General features: G+C 46.8%; 1 protein-coding gene across 1 annotated transcript; it reads right to left on the bottom strand.

Annotated features, from left to right (window-relative positions):
* Positions 1-14,085: 14,085 nt before the first annotated feature.
* On the bottom strand, positions 14,086-16,295 carry TMSB10 (thymosin beta 10). Its single transcript, XM_038759582.1, has 3 exons — positions 16,229-16,295; positions 14,623-14,734; positions 14,086-14,335 (listed from the first exon to the last, which is right to left on the bottom strand). The coding sequence occupies exons 2-3, from the start codon at positions 14,720-14,722 to the stop codon at positions 14,301-14,303; spliced, it is 135 nt and encodes a 44-aa protein (XP_038615510.1). The 5' UTR covers positions 14,723-14,734; positions 16,229-16,295; the 3' UTR covers positions 14,086-14,300.
* Positions 16,296-17,088: the final 793 nt, after the last annotated feature.

Here is a 17,088-nt window from a genome sequence, read left to right as displayed (position 1 = left end):
CGCCCTCTCAAAAGTCACCAATGATCTCTTTCTTGCCAAATCCAATGGCCACTACTCCATCCTAAACCTCTTCGACCTCTCAGCTGCCTTGGGCACTGTCGACCACCCCCTTCCCCTGGAAACATTATCCAACCTTGGCTTTGCTGACACTGTCCTCTCCTGGTTCTCCTCCTATCTCTCTGGCCGCTCATTCTCAGTCTCCTTCAAGGGCTCCTCCTCTGCCTCCCACCCCCTAACTGTGGAGGTCCCTTAAGGTTCAGTTCTGGGACCCCTTCTATTCTCCGTCTACACCTAACTCCCTTGGAGAACTCATTCACTCCCATGGCTTCAACTACCACCTCTAAGAAGATGATACCCAAATCTACACCGCCAACTCTGATCTCTCTCCCTCTCTGCAGGCTCCCATTTCCTCCTGCCTTCAAGACATCTCTACTTGGATGTCCCACTGTCACCTCACACTTAAAATGTCTAAAACAGGGCTCCTCATTTTACCACCCAAACCCTGTCCTCCCTCTGACTTTCCCATCACTGTAGACAGCATCACCACCCTTCCAGTCTCACAAGTCTGTAACCTCAGTTATCTTGACTCCCCTCTCTCATTCAACCCACACATTCACTCCATTATTAAATCCCGTCGATTCCTCCTTCACAACATCATTAAAACACGCACTTTCTTCTCCTTTCAAACTGGTACCACATTAATCCAAGCACTTATCTTATCCTGCTTTGATTATTGTATCAGCCTCCTTGATGATCTCCCTGGCTCCTGTCTCTCCCCACTCCAGTCCATATTTCACTCTGCTCCCTGGATCATTTTTCTACAAAAACGTTCAGGCCAGGTTTCCCCACTCCTCAAGAAACTACAGGGGCTGCCCATCCACCGCTGAATCAAACAAAAACTCCTCACCCTTGGCTTTAAAGCAGTCCACCACCTTGCCCCTTTCTACCTCACCTCGCTACTTTCTTCCTATGACCCAGCCTATGCACTTTGCTTCTCTAATGCTACCTTCTAATTGAACCTCAATCTCTTCTATCTCCCCGCTGACAGTTCGCCCATATCCTGCCTCTGGCCTGGAAAACCTCCCTCCTCCTATCTGACAGACAATTTCTCTCGCCCCTTCAGAGCCTTATTGAAGGCACATCTCCAAGAGGCCTTCCCTGACTAGGCCCTCCTTTCCTCTTCTCCCACTCCCATCTGTGTCACCCTAACTTGCCCCCTTTATTCATCCCCCTTCCCAGCCCCATAGCACTAATGTACATAGCTGTAATTTATTTATTTGTATTGATGTCTGTCTCCTGCTCTAGATTGTCAGCTCACTGTGGGCAGGGAATGTGTCAGTTTATTGTTGTAGTGTACTCTCCCAAGCCCTTAGTACAGTGTTCTGTACACTGTTAGTGCTCAATAAATATGACTGAATAAATGAATGAATTAATTAATGAATGACCACTGCTCTTCCATTCTTCAGAGACCTACTAAAATGGTATCTCAAGGAATTCTTCCCAAAGCATCGCCATCATTTCCCCATCCCATTTCCCCCGCTTTTCAACCAGTATTTCCTAAACACTTAGATAACTCACCCCATCAGTGCCTTAAATACATATCTGTAATCATTCGCTTCCCCCTCCCCGCAATTTATTTTAATGTCCGCCTCCACCCCTGGATTGTAAACTCCCTGAGGGCAGGGATCATGTCTATTGTACTCTTCAAAGTGCTTAGTACAGTGCTCTGCACAAAGTAAGCCCTCAATCATTCATTCATTCATTCGATCATATTTAGTGAGCTCTTACTGTGCGCAGAGCACTGTACTAAGCGCTTGGGAAAGTACAACAGTGACATTCCCTGCCCACAATGAGCTCAAAGTCTAGAGCTCATAAATACAAATAAATAAAATGACAGATATGGACCTGGGTTCCAATCCTGGCTCCGCCACTTGTCTGCTGTGTGACCATGGTCCAGTCACTACAATTCTCTGTGCTTCAGTTACTTTGTTTATAAAATGGGGATTGAGACTGTGAGCCCCACATGGGACAGGGACTGTGACCAAACCGATTTGCTTGTATCCACCCCAGCGCTCAGAACAGTGCCTGGCACATAGTAAGCGCTTAACAAATACCATTATTGTTATTATTATTATTATTATTATTATGAGAATTGTTCATGGTAACTGGGTAAGATCCAATACCTCAGGATCAGGCAAAGCAGGATTTGGGCTGCTGTGAAGAGAAGTCAGAGTGAGCAAGAGGACCCAAATAGCTATTATTAAAAATAATAATGATGATAGTTGTTAAGTGCTTTCAATTTGTAAAGTGCTGTTCTAAGCACTGGGGTAGATCCAGGCTAATCAGGTTGGACACAGTCCCTTGTCCCACATGGGGCTCACAGTCTTAATCCCCATTTTACAAATGAGGGAATTGAGGTCCAGAAAAGTGAAGTGACTTGCCCAAGGTCACACAGCAGGCATGTGGTGGTGCCAGGATTGGAGTAGAAGATTTAAAGACAAGAGTGTGGGATAGTGGAACTACCCTGAAAGTCTTTTAACTATATTTAACACCAACAAGCAGAACCAGGATCACCCCTTAAGAAGCCTTGAAATTAGCTTGTCTTTATGATGATAATTAGCATTTATTAAGCGCTCACTATGTGCAAAGCACAGTACTATGTAATGGGGTACATTTAAGATAATTAGTCCATGGTCCCATGAGGGACTCACAATCTGAGCGGCACAGGCCAGACACACAGAACAAGAATAAATTATAAACAACGATTAGAACACATTAAAATTCAACAACCCAAACGAAAAACATTAAAATATATAACAAAACAGCACGTTTGGGTGGCAGTCCCCAGAAATCCACCAGACTGTGTTTCTGGAAACTGTAGTTATATCCCGAATGGTTGCACTGTGGAATGCATTTTCCCAAAGGCTTACGCTTTATAATAATAAGAATACTCCCTCTATAATAATAAGAATACTCCCTCGTATTCTCTACTCTCTTTTCTTTTCCCAAAGCGCGTCTATGTTAGTGATCTCATTTTACCTTCACAATACTCCTGTGAGGTAAGGACAGTCAACCTTACTATTAACCCCATTTTACAGCTGGGAAAACTGAGGACCAGAGCTGTCAAGTGACTTGCTCCAGGTCACCTGGAAATAGGTATCGTTTTATTATATTATTATACTCGTTAAATGCTTACTATGTGACAGAATCTGTGTCTAATTTTCAGCCCCGTACTCTTTCTGGGCACTTAGTAGCGTGCTCTGCACAGTGTGAGCACTTAATAAATCCTATTTGTGTAGTCGCTAGAGCACAGGCCTGGGAGTCAGAAGGTCCTGGCTTCTAATCCTGGCTCTCCACTTTGCTCTGTGGCCTTGAGCAAGTCACTTCACTTCTCTGGGCCTCAGTTACCTCATCCACCTCTGCCACTCGTCAGCTCTGTGACTTTGGGCAAGTCACTTAACTTCTCTGTGCCTCAGTTACCTCATCTGGAAAATGAGGATTAAGACTATGAGCCCCACACGGGACAGCCTAATAACCTTGTATCTCCCCCAGTGCTTAGAACATTGCTTGGCACATAGTAAGCACTTAACAAATACCACCATTATTATTATTATTTTTTTTAATATTTCCACCAGGCCACGCTACTTCTTCAAAGGCCTCAACAATTTTTCCCTTAGATTCTCATTTCTCCAGGTACCCTCCCTGGCCTTCCATTTCTTTGTTGGTACTGTTTTCACTTGCGCCTGACTTGTTGAGATTATACGTGTATGGAGGAGTACATCGTAATAGCTGCCAATTCCCCTGGCATGGTCGTATCGGAGGCTCAGTGTGCAGAATTCCTCTGCAAACACTCCTTCGCGAAACTGACATTTTAGTGTTGGTTTCTAAGCTCTTTAATTTGGTCTTCTAAGACAGTGATGATGTTTTTCTCTGAAAACAGCACCAGGAGATTGGAGCCAATGAAAATGTTGCTTTCACCTACGGTCATGACATCGAAGAAGATTATGTTTGTGATCGGCTAAACAGCCGGTCTGGAGAAGCAGGGTGGCTTAGTGGAGAGTGCCTGGGCCTGGGTGTCAGAAGGACCTGGGTTATTCTAATTCTGGCTCTGCCATACGTCTGCTGTGTGACCTTGGGCAAGTCACTTCAATTCTCTGTGCCTCACTTCCCTCTTCTGGAAAATGGGGATTGAGACTGAGGCCCACGGGGCACAGGAACTGTGTCCAAACCGATTTGCTCCTATCCACCCCAGTGCTTAGTACAGTGCCTGGCACATAGCACTTAGAACATACTATCGTCATTATTATTATTATTGTTTAGCACTGAGAGGCATCATGCTCTCTGGCCTGCTTTTTGCCTCAGTTTCCTCAACTATACAATGGGGATTAAAGTAGTCTCCCTCCTACTTAGACTGTGAGCCCCATGTGGGAGAGGGACTGGGTCTAACCTAATTAGCTTATATCTAACCCGGCTCTTAGAACAGTTTTTGACACATAGTAAGCATTTAACAAATACCATAAAAAAGAATATTTTCTGGGCCTCTGACATTGTTGTTCTTTGGGAAAAATTGGGTTCATGGCCCACAATAGTTTACTCTTTGGCCATTTCACTGTCCTTTTCCAAGCTTGCCAATGAAGAACTCTGGGTCTTTCTCATTCTCTCCTTTTATAACAATAAAGGTCCTTCATCAACCTCTTCAGAAGAGTAATACCACCACCATTTTCTCTTCTCCCCCAACTTCCACCCTAATCTGCTCCTGGATCCCCAAATCAGGGAGCAGTAGAGGCTGAGGGAAGGGTGTGCAACAGGAACTGCAAAGCAAAGATCAGCAGTATTGGAGAAAATGTGTCTGTTAACTGTTCTATTGTACTCTCCCAAGTACTTAGTACAGTGCTTTGCACACAGTAAGTGCTTAATACCACGGAATAAATGAATGGAGCTCTAGGAGAGATATGTCAGTAAAAGAAGACAGAGAATAGAAAGGAAGCGTGGAAGTCCAGGAAAATGGACAAGTGGAAAGCCACTTGATTGATTCTCTCCCGGCTACTTAACTTTGCTCCTTCCCAGTACAACCCAGCCTGCACACCTTGCTCCTCTAATGCCAACCTAATAATAATAATGACATGATTTGTTAAGCGCTTACTATGTGCCTGGCACTGTACTAAGCACTGGGGTGGATACAAGCAAATGGAGTTGGACACAGTCCCTGTCCCTTGTGGGACTCACAGTTTCAATTCCCATTTTACAAATGAGGGAACTGAGGCCCAGAGAAGCAAGGTCACACAACAGACAAAGGGTGGAGGCAGAATTAGAACCCATGACCTTCTGGGTTGTATTCATTACACGATGCTGTTTCTCACTACACCTATTCATTATACTTAGCTCTCTTCTCTCTCCCCACCAGTCCTTTACCCACATTCTCCCACTGGTCTAGCTCTCCCGCCCACTCCATGAGAAGCGGCATAATGTAGACTCTATCCACTGATAGAGTCTGAGAGTCAGAAGGTCCTGGGTTCTAATCCCGGCTCTGCTACTTGTATCCTGGGTGACCACTGACAAGTCACTTCACTTCTCTGGGCCTCAGTTTCCCTCATCTGGAAAATGGGGGTTAGAGACTGCGAGGCCCACGTGGGACGGGGACTGTGTCCAACCCGATATGCTTGGATCCACCCCAGCACTTAGTACAGTGCCTGGCACACAGTTATGCGCTTAACAAATGGCACAATTATTATTTCCAACAGACCTCCACTCTCCCCACCTTCAGAGCCCTACTAAAATCACATCTTCTGCAAGAAGCCTTCCCTGACTTCCCTTCCCTCATCTATCATATTCCTCACCCTCTACCTGTGTCACTTGAGTCCTCGCCCCCTGAGCACTTATGTAGATATGTTTAATTTCAGATCGTTCATTCAATTGAACCTACTGACTGCTCAGTAAATTCGATTGAATTCCCTCCTCTTAGACTGTGATCCCCGTGAGGCACGGGCACTGTGTTAAACTGGGTTGTCTTATATCTGTCCTCAGTGTTTAGTACAGTGCTTGGCACTGAGTGCTCAGTAAATTCGACTGAATTCCCTCCTCTTAGACTGTGATCCCCGTGAGGCACGGGCACTGTGTTAAACAGGGTTGTCTTATATCTGTCCTCAGTGTTTAGTACAGTGCTTGGCACATAATGAGCAATCAATCAGTCAGTTACATTTATTGAGCGCTTACTGTGTACAGAGCACCGTCCTAACTGCTTGGGAGAGGACAATACAACAATGAACAGAAACATTCTCTGCCTACCACGCACTTCCAGTCTGGAACAGAGGCTCTTCCCCACACCTGTCATTGAATTTAGTAATAATAATTATTATTACGGTATTTTTAAGCGCTTACTATGTGCCAAGCACTGTCCTAAGCGCTGGGCACGGTATCTGCCACCTCTGCTAAACCGTCGGCACCTCAAAGACGAGGTTCCCGTCTAGTCAGACTACTGCGCTCAATACGGAGTAAGCATTCAACGAACACGGCCGAGGACTGAGAGGGTGAGGGGAGAGGCCCGAGAAGAAAAAGAAGTGAATAAAATGGCTTACCTGAGCCGGGCCGGGCGGCCAACTTGCACGGAGAGAAAGTTAAAGATGGCCGACCTCCCTGGGCCTCTCCACAGCTCTGTGGAATGAGGTTGCAGTCAGCGTGAGGTCCTTCCAGAACCTTCCTCTCCCGCCTTGCCCTATGGGACCGAAACTCCTCCTCCATGAGGAGTCGCTCCCTGGCTGGCTGGAGTTCTGGGGTTCTGGGGCGGGGTGAGGTGAGGTGGGGCGGGGCCTGCCATTGATTGGGGTGCGGTTGGAAGATTAGCCTCGCCCCCCTCCTGCCGGGCCCAGCCGGTGTGAACCTTGAACCTGAAGACCCCACCCTCCAGAGACCATCTTAAACTACCTACTATTCCTTTTTAATAGCTGAATTTTCTCCTTGGTTGCTGCTCGGAGTCGTGGCTCTTTGTACCCTAGTCCCATTTATTTCCATTCCAATCTCGGATTCGCATTGGATTTGAAAGCAATCTAAATCTTCCGGGAAGAGCGCAGGCCTGGGAACCAGAGGGCCCGTTGAGTTTTTGAGTTTAACTTTGTCATTCTTGTAACTCAGAAGAAACGCGATGATTTAAAAAGTGGGTAATAGTCATAATAACGATGGTATTTGTTAAGCGCTTACTATGTGCCAAGCACTGTTCTAAGCACTGGGGTAATCAGGTTGCCCCGCGTGGGGCTCACATCTTGATCCCCATTTTGCAGATGAGATGACTGAGGCACAGAGAAGTTAAGTGGCTTGCTCAAGGTCACACAGCAGACAAGTGGCAGAGTAGGGATTAGAACCCACGTCCTCTGACTCCCAAGCCTGTGATCTTTCCACTAAGCCACGAGCCCGGGCCTGGGAATCGGGAGGTCCTGGGTTCTAATCCTCACTCCATCATTTGTCCTCTATGTGACACTGGACAAGTCATTTCACTTTTCTGTGCCTCCATTCTTTCATCTGTAAAATGGGAATTTAGACAGTGATCAATCAATCAATCGTATTTATTGAGCGCTTACTGTGTGCACAGCACTGTACTAAGCGCTTGGGAAGTACAAGTTGTGAACATATAGAGACAGTCCCTACCCAACAGTGGGCTCACAGATCCTCATGTGTGACAGGGACTTGTCCAACCCGATTACCCTATATCTACCCCAGCGCTTAGATCAGTGCCTGGCACATAGTAAGTACTTAACAAAGACCATAATTATTATTAATTATTATTACCTGGTTCCCAATTCTGACTCTGTCACTTGTCTGCTACATCACCTTGGGCAGGTCACTTAACTTCTCTGGGCTTCCGTTTCCTCAGCTGTAAAATGGGGACTAAATATCTGATCTCTGAATTTGTCTGTTTAATAATAATAATAATAATAATAATAATAATAATAATAACAATAGAAATAGTACCTGGAGGCCCTTGTGGGAGAGGGTTTTTTATCTTGTATTTACCTCAGTGCTTGCTAAAGTATTTGGCTCAAAGTAAGTGCTTAAAAAATCTTATAATAATAGTAATAACAACAGCACAATAACCATAATAATAATAATGATAACAATAAAAATATTTGGAGGCCCTCGTGGGAGAGGGTTTTTTTATCTTGTATTTACTTCAGTGCTTGCTACAGTATTTGGCACAAAATAAGTGCTTAAAAATTGTATAATAATAATAATAAATGTGGCATTTGGTATACTTCATTCATCCTCCCTCCCTTACCCACAGCACATATGTATATTTCTGTAATTTATTTATTTATCCATTTATTTATATTAATATCTGTGACTGTGAGCTCGTTGTGGGCAGGGAATAGGTCTGATGTTATATTTTACTCTCCCAAGCACTTAGTACAGTGCTTTGCACATATTAAGCACTCAATAAATACTATTAATAATAATAATATTTAATCTATTATTTCCACACCCAAGGCATTTCTTCTCCTCCAATTCCTTTCTTGGCCCTGTTTAACCTGGTTTCCACCCTGTTCACTCCATTAATAATAATAATAATAATAATAATGGTATTTGTTAAGCACTTACTATGTTCGAAGCACTGTTCTAAGCGCTGGAGTAGATGCAAGGTAATCAGGTTGGACACAAACCCGTCCCACATGGGGCTCACAGTCTCAATCCCTATTTTCCAGATGAGGTAACTGAGACCCAGAGAAGTGAAGTGACTTGCCCAAGGCCACATGGCAGACAAGTGGTGGAGTCAGGATTAGAACCCAGGACCTACTGACTCCCAGGCCCATGTTTGATCATTCATTCACTCAACTATATTTACTGAGTGCTCACTGTGTGCAGAGCACTGTACTAAGCGCTTGGAGAGTACAATTCGGCATCAAATACAGACAATCCCTACCCAACAACGGGCTCACAGTCTAGAAGGGGGGAGACAGACATCAAAACAAGTAAACAAGCATCAATAGCATCAATATAAGTAAATGGAATTATAGACATGTACACATCATTAATAAATAGAATAATAAATATGTACATATATACCCAAGTACTGTGGGGCAGGGAGGGGGGTAGAGGAGAGGGAGGGAGTAGGGGTGATGGGGAGGGGAGGAGGAGCAGATGAAGAGGGTGTTTAGTCTGGGAAGGCCTCCTGGAGGAGGTGAGCTGTCAGCAGGGCTTTGAAGTGGAGGAAAGTGATTGTTTGGGGGATGTGAGGAGGGAGGGCGTTCCAGGCCAGAGCTAAGATGTGGGCCAGGGGTCCACTGACGGCGGGACAGTTGAGAACGAGGCCCAGTGAAAAGGTTAGCGGCAGAGGAGCGGAGTGTGCAGGATGGGCTGTAGAAGTGGGTTCCGGGTCTGGATGAAGAGTGTTCCATCCACTCTGCCATGCTGCTTCTCACGCTAAGAAGACTACACTGAACTACACTCCCTAAGGTCACCGATGACCTCACCCTTGTCAAATCTAATGATCTCTATTTTCATCCTCTTTGACCTCTCAGCTGCTTTGACCCTGGGGACCACTCTTTTCTTCCGGTTTTACCAATCCAGTTCTCGGAGGGTTCTCTTCTTACCTTTCTGGCTGCTCCCTTTCCATCTCTTTTAACATGTTGGACAGGGACAGGGATTTGCTTGTATCCACCCCAGTGCTTAGTACAAGTAAGCGCTTAAGAAATACCACAATTCTTCTTCTTATTATTATTACCATGCAATCGATGGATGGTTGAGAAGAAGGAGGTAGAAAAGGAAAGGAAGCCGGGGGGGGGGCGGGGGGAGAATGTCAAGAACAGGGAAGTGTTAGCACATCCTCAAGCCAGCCCTGAATAACAACAGATCATTTGGAGAGGGGGAAGAAGGTTATGCTAAAGGCAGTTTACTGGTGGCTCAGAATTCAGTTTAGGAGCAGGTGCTATAATATTCTTCATTGAGCAACAGTAGCAACCATTGAGATTACTGAGCTGGAGTGCTGGAGCTCATCTGGTCGGTCTAGATCCCCTGAGCTTAATCCCTGAGTGGCTAGTTCTATTTCTCTCCTAAAAGCCCTGAAGGATTTTTCTGTGGTTCCTGACAAACTAGCAGCAGCCCAGCCTTTTGTCCCTGTGGCGTCCCTAGTAGGTAGGGGTTTACCTTTTACCAATTCTATGAAAAGTTTGAAGAGCAAAGAAGGTTTTTTTTCTGGTATTTGGTCTCTCTGGTTATCCTCTTCAGTTCATTTGTAAAAGTGTTTGGGGTCATTCTAGGGACCAAACTTAGGAGAAGTGGGAGACAGAGCAAACCTTAACACCCTCCGTAAAGATGAGATTACAATTCAGTTCTCCTGTGAAGTTCAAAAAAGTATTATTATTAGATTTACAATTTTATTATTTCAAATCTGAGATCACATGAATGCTAGACTCTACATAGAAGAGAAGCAGCGTGGCTCAGTGGAAAGAGCACGGGCTTTGGAGTCAGAAGTCATGGGTTCAAATTCCGGCTCCGCCAATTGTCAGCTGTGTGACTTGGGCAAGTCACTTGACTTCTCTGTGCCTCAGTTACCTCATCTGTAAAATGGGGATTAAGACTGTGAGCCCCATGTGGGACAACCTGATCACCTTGTAACCTCCCCAGCACTTAGAATAGTACTTTGCATATAGTAAGCGCTTAATAAATGCCATCATTATTATTATTATAGAAAACATTTTAAATAAAGCACTCTATTATTCCATGATCCCAAATATTAAAATTGCAAAATTAGAGAAAAAAATGAAAGAAAATAAAGTACAATAGTATTTAAATATTGGGTGGGGAAATGGCAGAATACACATTCAGAAGACAATTCTGGAAGACAAAATCGGAAGCAGTATAGCCTAGTAGAAAGAGCCCAGGATCGGAAGTCAGGAGAATTGGGTTCCAATCCTTCTGACTCCCAATCCTGCACTCTAACCAGTAAGCCATGGTGCTTCTCGCTTCTTCTTTCACCTTGGCTGCATCAGCTGTCACACTGATACTTGAGGGGCATGCCAAGACCAGGGGCATGGCAGTGAGAAACTTGGCAAACTTCTAATCCCAACTCCGCCTCTTGACTGCTGTGTGCCCTTGGGCCAGTCACTTCACTATCACGCTAAAGTGGATAGTGGCGTAGTGGATAGAACTTGAGTCTGGAAGTCAGAAGGTCTTGGGTTCTAATCCCAGCTCCACCACTTGTCTGCTGTGTGACCCTGCACAACTCATTTCACTTCTCTGGGCCTCAGTTGCCTTATCTGTAAAATAGGGATCGAGACTGTGAGCCCCATGTGGAACAGGGACTGTGTCTAACTCAATTCGCTTGTAATCACCCCAGCACTTGGTACAGTTCCTGGCACTTAAGAAGTGCTTAACAAATACCATTATTATCATTATCATTATTATTATTGTTATTATTCTCTGTACCTCAGTTACCTCATCTGTAAAATGGGGATTAAGAGTTGGAGCCCCATGTGGGACATGGACATGGACATGGACATGGACGTGGACATGGACTGTGTCCAACCTTATTAGCTTGTGTCTGCCCCAGGGCTTAGTACAGTGCCTGGCACATAGTACGTGCTTAACAAATACCACAATTATTATTATTATTACTATTGGGGTGAACACAGGCCAGGTAGTTTTGCCATCTTCCTCAACCACTCAGGGAACGAGGTGAGGGAGGGTAGCTGGCTCATTCCTTCCTCCCCCTTTCTTCCCTCTGACCCTTTCTTTCATTCGATCCATTCAATCGTATTTATCGAACACTTACTGTGAGCAAAGCAGTGTACTAAGCACCTGGGAGAGGACAAGACGCTGGCAGGCTCGGGGTGGGAGCTGGCGGGGGGATTCCAGGTAGGAGGAGTGTCATGGGGCATCCTGAGGAAGGGTGGAAAACCCTAGGGGGAGACAGCTCCCTCAAGAAGGTTGGGAAAGGGACTCTCTCAGTGGTGGGGTGCGGAGAAGGTGGAGACGGATTGGACTCCTTCCGGTTACTTCCGGCTCCTGTCTGAAAAGGAGGATCTCCACATCCAGCACGTTCTCTCCCATTAAAGTTTTTGTCCTCAGTTCCCTCTTCTGAAAAATGGGGATAAAGACGATGAGCCCTGTGAGAACAGGGACCGTGTCCAACCCAATTACCTTGTGTCTACCCCAGCGCTTAGTACAGTGCCTGGCATATAGTAAGTGTTCAAGAAATACCACAATTACTATTATTAACAACTCCTACAGCCTTTCTCCAGAAGGAAGGTCTTACTCCCCTGTTACAAGAGGGTGATTAGCTATAACCATGCTCCTTTGCAAAGTTCTGAGAATTAACTTAATGACCATTAAAAAAAATGTTTCCAGAAGGCCTGTTTCTCCCTCGGCATTCCTTCTTCTACCACCTGTATCTCATTAGTTGATTCCAGTTGATTTTATTCATTCAAAATGTGACTGGGTACATTTCTCAGGATTTGCCTCCCTCTACATTCTGAACTCTTTGAGGGCTAGAGCCTGTGCTTGCTACATTTCTGCCACAGATTTTCAGCCCCTAGGACAGAGGATTGTGCAAATGCAATAGAGGTGCATTAGAAGAAAACAAAAGCAAAAAAAAAAAAAATAAACGCTCCCACTCCTCCCTGGGAATTCAATACATGCTTCTGACGTCTTGGATGAGGGGAAATAAAACGCAAAGTGATTCGAACAGTGAAGGTCAGAGACAGCTACAAGGGAGGAAAAACAGTTGCAGACTTCACATTTCAGTGTCTAATCTTAAGTACACACTGGTTAAAGGTTTATATTTGGAATGCTTTAAGTATGTCTTTAGCAGAGCCTTTAATTTGGGCCTCTGAACAATTCTATAAGGTCACATCTCCTCCAAGAAACCTTCCCCAATTAAGCCCTCTTTTCCCTTCTGCATTGTCCATAACCATAAGTTATTTCTATTAATATCTGTCTCCCCATCTACACTATAAGCTCATTGCAAGCACAGGGAATGTATCTCCCCACTCTTGTTGTAGACTCTCCCAAGGGCTTCACACAGTGCTCTGCACACAGTAAGTGCTCCATAAATATGGTTGATTGATTCTGAAAGTCCTGGCTGCTCACATATTCCATGTTGCTTAAGCACACTTTGGATTTTCTGCACTGAGACCCCAGAGGAACATAGGACTATTCAGCGCCCAAGATATGTAATTAAAATGATCCAGTCCTTGCCCTGCTCCTGCTTCCTCTAGTTCTGCACTGACTTTTTACCCACAATCCCTTCTGTTCCTGATCCTTGACCTAACTCGGTCTGGTCCTCATTCCACTTCCCATTCGCTTAATGATAGTAATAAATAGTGATATTTGTTAGTGCTGGAGTAGATAAAGATCACCAGGTCAGAAACAGTCCCTGTCCTAACTGGGGCTAATCATCCAAGGGGAAAGAACTGGTATTTCATCCATTTATAGATGAAGAAACTGAGGCACAGAGCAGTCAAGCAACTTGCCCAAGGTGACCCAGAAAGGGGGTAGCAGAGCCAGGACTCAAACTCAGGTGTCCTGACTTCCAGTCTTGTGCTTTTTCCTCTAGGCTGTGCTGCCTCCATAGATCTAGTACACTCTTTATAAGCAGCTGCTTTCCATTATATTTTAGAACATTGGTTAAGAGCTCACTATATGCCAGGCACTATTCTAAGTGCTGGGGTAGATAAAAGGTAATCAGATTGGACACAGTCCATGTCCCATATGGGGCTCGCATTCTTAATACCCATTTTTACAGATGAGGGAACTGAGTCACAGAGAGAAGTGAAGATTTGCCCAACGTCACAGTAGAAAAGTGACGGAGGGGAGAACTAGAATTCAGGTCCTTCTGACCCCCAGGCCTGTGATATCAACTATTATCAACTACAGAGGGCTTGAGATAAAACTACATCTATTTTTATTGAAGGGGATCGTATAAAGAGCTACATTTTCTCCTCATGGCAGATTTACAACTTGAAGCCACTGAAAGCCTGACGGCTTTCAGAGAATAGGGTGGCAGATGGCGGCTCTCTGCGTTAAGACATGTCTGGCTTCAGCATTGAGATTACATTCTGTTTACCGACTCGACTAAGTGATTCAATTCAAGCCACATTCGACATTTCGCAACGTACTTTATTTTCACAAGTCCTACAGGTAACTTTCTAGGACATTTCAAGATCAACGGGTGAGTGTGGTGGGTCCAATCTTAAGTCCATTTAAGTATCAGAGCTTCAAGCACCCAGGTGGTGCCTCATGTCTTCGGCCGTGATGATTCAGGTAGAGCTTCAAAAATCAGGACTGGGGGTCCCATCGAGGGTGTGTCCGGGGCCTTAGGAAACTTCACCCCTTTTCTCTTGTTCGATTGCTGCGGAGACCAGAGAGGGCCTTTTAAATACAAGCTTCAAAAGTAAGAAGGGCTACACACAAGTAAGGGAGTAGCAACGTCACACTTTGAGGGATGGATAAAGGAAAGGCTTTGGGAGAAAGCGTGAAGGAAAGGTGACAGATAGGAGTTAAAACGAGGGGTCCGGCCTCTCCTCTCCCCCTCGCTACCCTGGGCCTGTGGTGGGTACCAAGGGGTATGAGGGTTGGGGGGTACAGGCTCATTCATGTCCCTTGGGCTGGGGGGAGGAGAAGGCTTGGCTCACTCACTCTCTTTGGTGGGGAGCGTGTTCTTCTCCTGTGTTTCTGTCTTCTTAAGCTTGGCTTTGTCGAAGCTAGCGACCTCTCCCATGTCTGGTTTGTCTGCCATTTTCTTAGAGACCTACGAGGCAAACAGACGTTGGACCCCTTGGAGGCCCCCCTCCATCTTCCCAATTGGTGTGACCAGCCAGTCTGGGTGCAGACCCCCGACCTCACCCTCGAGCCCCCCCCCCCCCCCCACTTCCCCATCTCCCCCCGCACCTCTCTGCAGAAATCACAGCCATGCCCATCGTCGGGGGAAGCATGCACAACCAGCCCGGGGATTTAAACCCAGGAGATCCAGCAGACTGGATGGTTCAGCCCAGGATTTACAGCAGGGCTTGGCACCCTTAACAAATACCACAATCACTACTATTATTACTACGGAGAGAGGGGGCTTCCCAGGTAGGGATTAAGCCCAGCTCTGCCCAGAGGACCTAATTTTCTTGCATCTACTCCAGAGCTTGGCCGAGGGCTTGGCACGTAGTAAATGCTTAATAAATACCACAGTTATTATTATATTACTACAGAGAGCAGGGGGGCTTCGTGATTGGGGATTTAAAGCAGTGGACCTAATTATCTTGCCTCTAAACTAGCGCTTGGCACATAGTAAATGCAGAATAAATTCCACGGTTATCATTATTATATTACTACAAAGACAGAGGTGCTTTGTGGTTGGGGAATTTAGGCCAGTGGACCTAATGATCTTGCATCTACTACAGCGCTTGGCGCAGGGTTTGGCACATTTGGCATTAATAAATGCCACGGTTATCATTATTATATTACTACAGAGAGCCGGGGGCTTCATGGTTGGGGCACTAAAGCAGTGGACCTAATTATCTTGCATCTTCTCCAGCGCTTGGCACAGGGCTTGGCACATAGTAAATGCTTAATAAATGCCACGGTTATCATTATTATATTACTACAAAGAGCGAGGGGCTTCGTGGTTGGGGAATTAAAGCCAGGGGTCTTAATCACCTTGCACCTACTCCAGCGCTTGGTGCAGGGCTTGATACACAATACCGCTTAATATTACTGTTATCATTATTATATTACCAGATGACCAAGCAGCGTAAGACAAGACAGAGTGTGGGGGCGGAATTAAAGCCAGCCCTGCCCAGCGGATCTAATGATTTTTTTGCATCTAGTCCAGCGCTTGGCGCAGGGCTTGGCACGTAGTAAACGCTTAGCGAATGGCACAGTTCTCATTATTATATTAGTGCAGTGAGTGGGGGGCGTCATTAGTCGGGGAAGAGGGAATCGAGGGGCCTGCAAGGCTGGGGATTTAAACCCAGCCCAGAGAGAGGGTCTGCAGGAGAGGAGATGGTCCAGTCTGAGCCAGGGTTGGGGGGCGGCTGCAGGTGGGGAGGGGATGGAAAATGGGGGGGAAAGGGGGGCTAGATTTGACTCCAGGGGAAGCCCCCCTCCCCTCTTTTGCTGCTCTCGGTTCCCGCAAGAGCATAGTAGACTGTGCTGGAGGGGAAAACCCCCCGCCCCCCAAACCCAAACCCCGCATTTTCCCACCTTGTAGCCGGGGCGCCCCCCTGCCGCCGTCCCGCGCCCCCTCCTCACTTACCGCACCCCCGAGCCGCTCCCGCTGCCGCAGCCCGGGAACAAAAGAGAGGGGTCCGCCCCGGATCTTATATACCCGCCCCCACCCCCAGGACCGCCCCCTCCACACCCCACAACCCGCTCCGCCCCTCCTTCCCCGCCCCCACTTTCTCTCTCCCCTCCTCCCTCCCCCTATCTTCCCTGTCCCCCCTGATTCGCCCCCATCTTCCCTGTCCCTCCCAGATCTGCCCCCCATCTTCTCTGTCCCCCCAGATCCGCCTCCCATCTTCCCTGTCTCCCCAGATCTGCCCCCATCTTCCCTGTCCCCCCCGATCCGCCCCATCTCCCTGTCCCTCCCAGATGCACCCCATCTTCTGTCTCCCCCAGATCCACCCCCATCTTCTGTCTCCCCCAGATCCGCCTCCATCTTCTCTGTCCCCCCTGATCCGCCCCATCTTCTCTGTCCCCCCCCCGTCCGCCCGCATCTTCCCTGTCCCTCCCAGAACTGCCCCCATCTTTCCTGTCCCCCATCTTCCCTGTCTCCCTGATCCACCCCCATCCTCCCTGTCCCCCCTAACCTGCCCCTATCTTCTCTGTCCCCCCTGATCCGCCCCCATCTTCCCTGTCCCCCCGATCCGCCCCCATCTTCCCTGTCCCTCCCAGATCTGCCCCCATCTTCCCTGTCCCCCCGATCCGCCCCTATCTTCTCTGTCCCCTAAGATCCGCCCCCATCTTTCCTGTCCCTCCCAGAACTGCCCCCCATCTTCCCTGTCCCTCCCAGATCTGCCCCCATCTTCCCTGTCCCCCCTTGATCTGCCCCATCTTCCCTGTCCCTCCCAGATCTGCCCCCATCTTCCCTGTCCCCCCAATCCACCCCTATCTTCT

Source organism: Tachyglossus aculeatus, chromosome 17 (assembly GCF_015852505.1).
Source record: "Tachyglossus aculeatus isolate mTacAcu1 chromosome 17, mTacAcu1.pri, whole genome shotgun sequence".
In the NCBI taxonomy this organism is placed as follows: Eukaryota; Metazoa; Chordata; class Mammalia; order Monotremata; family Tachyglossidae; genus Tachyglossus; species Tachyglossus aculeatus.
Note: the sequence above shows the minus strand (reverse complement) of the source record. Positions and strands in the feature narration are given on the sequence as shown.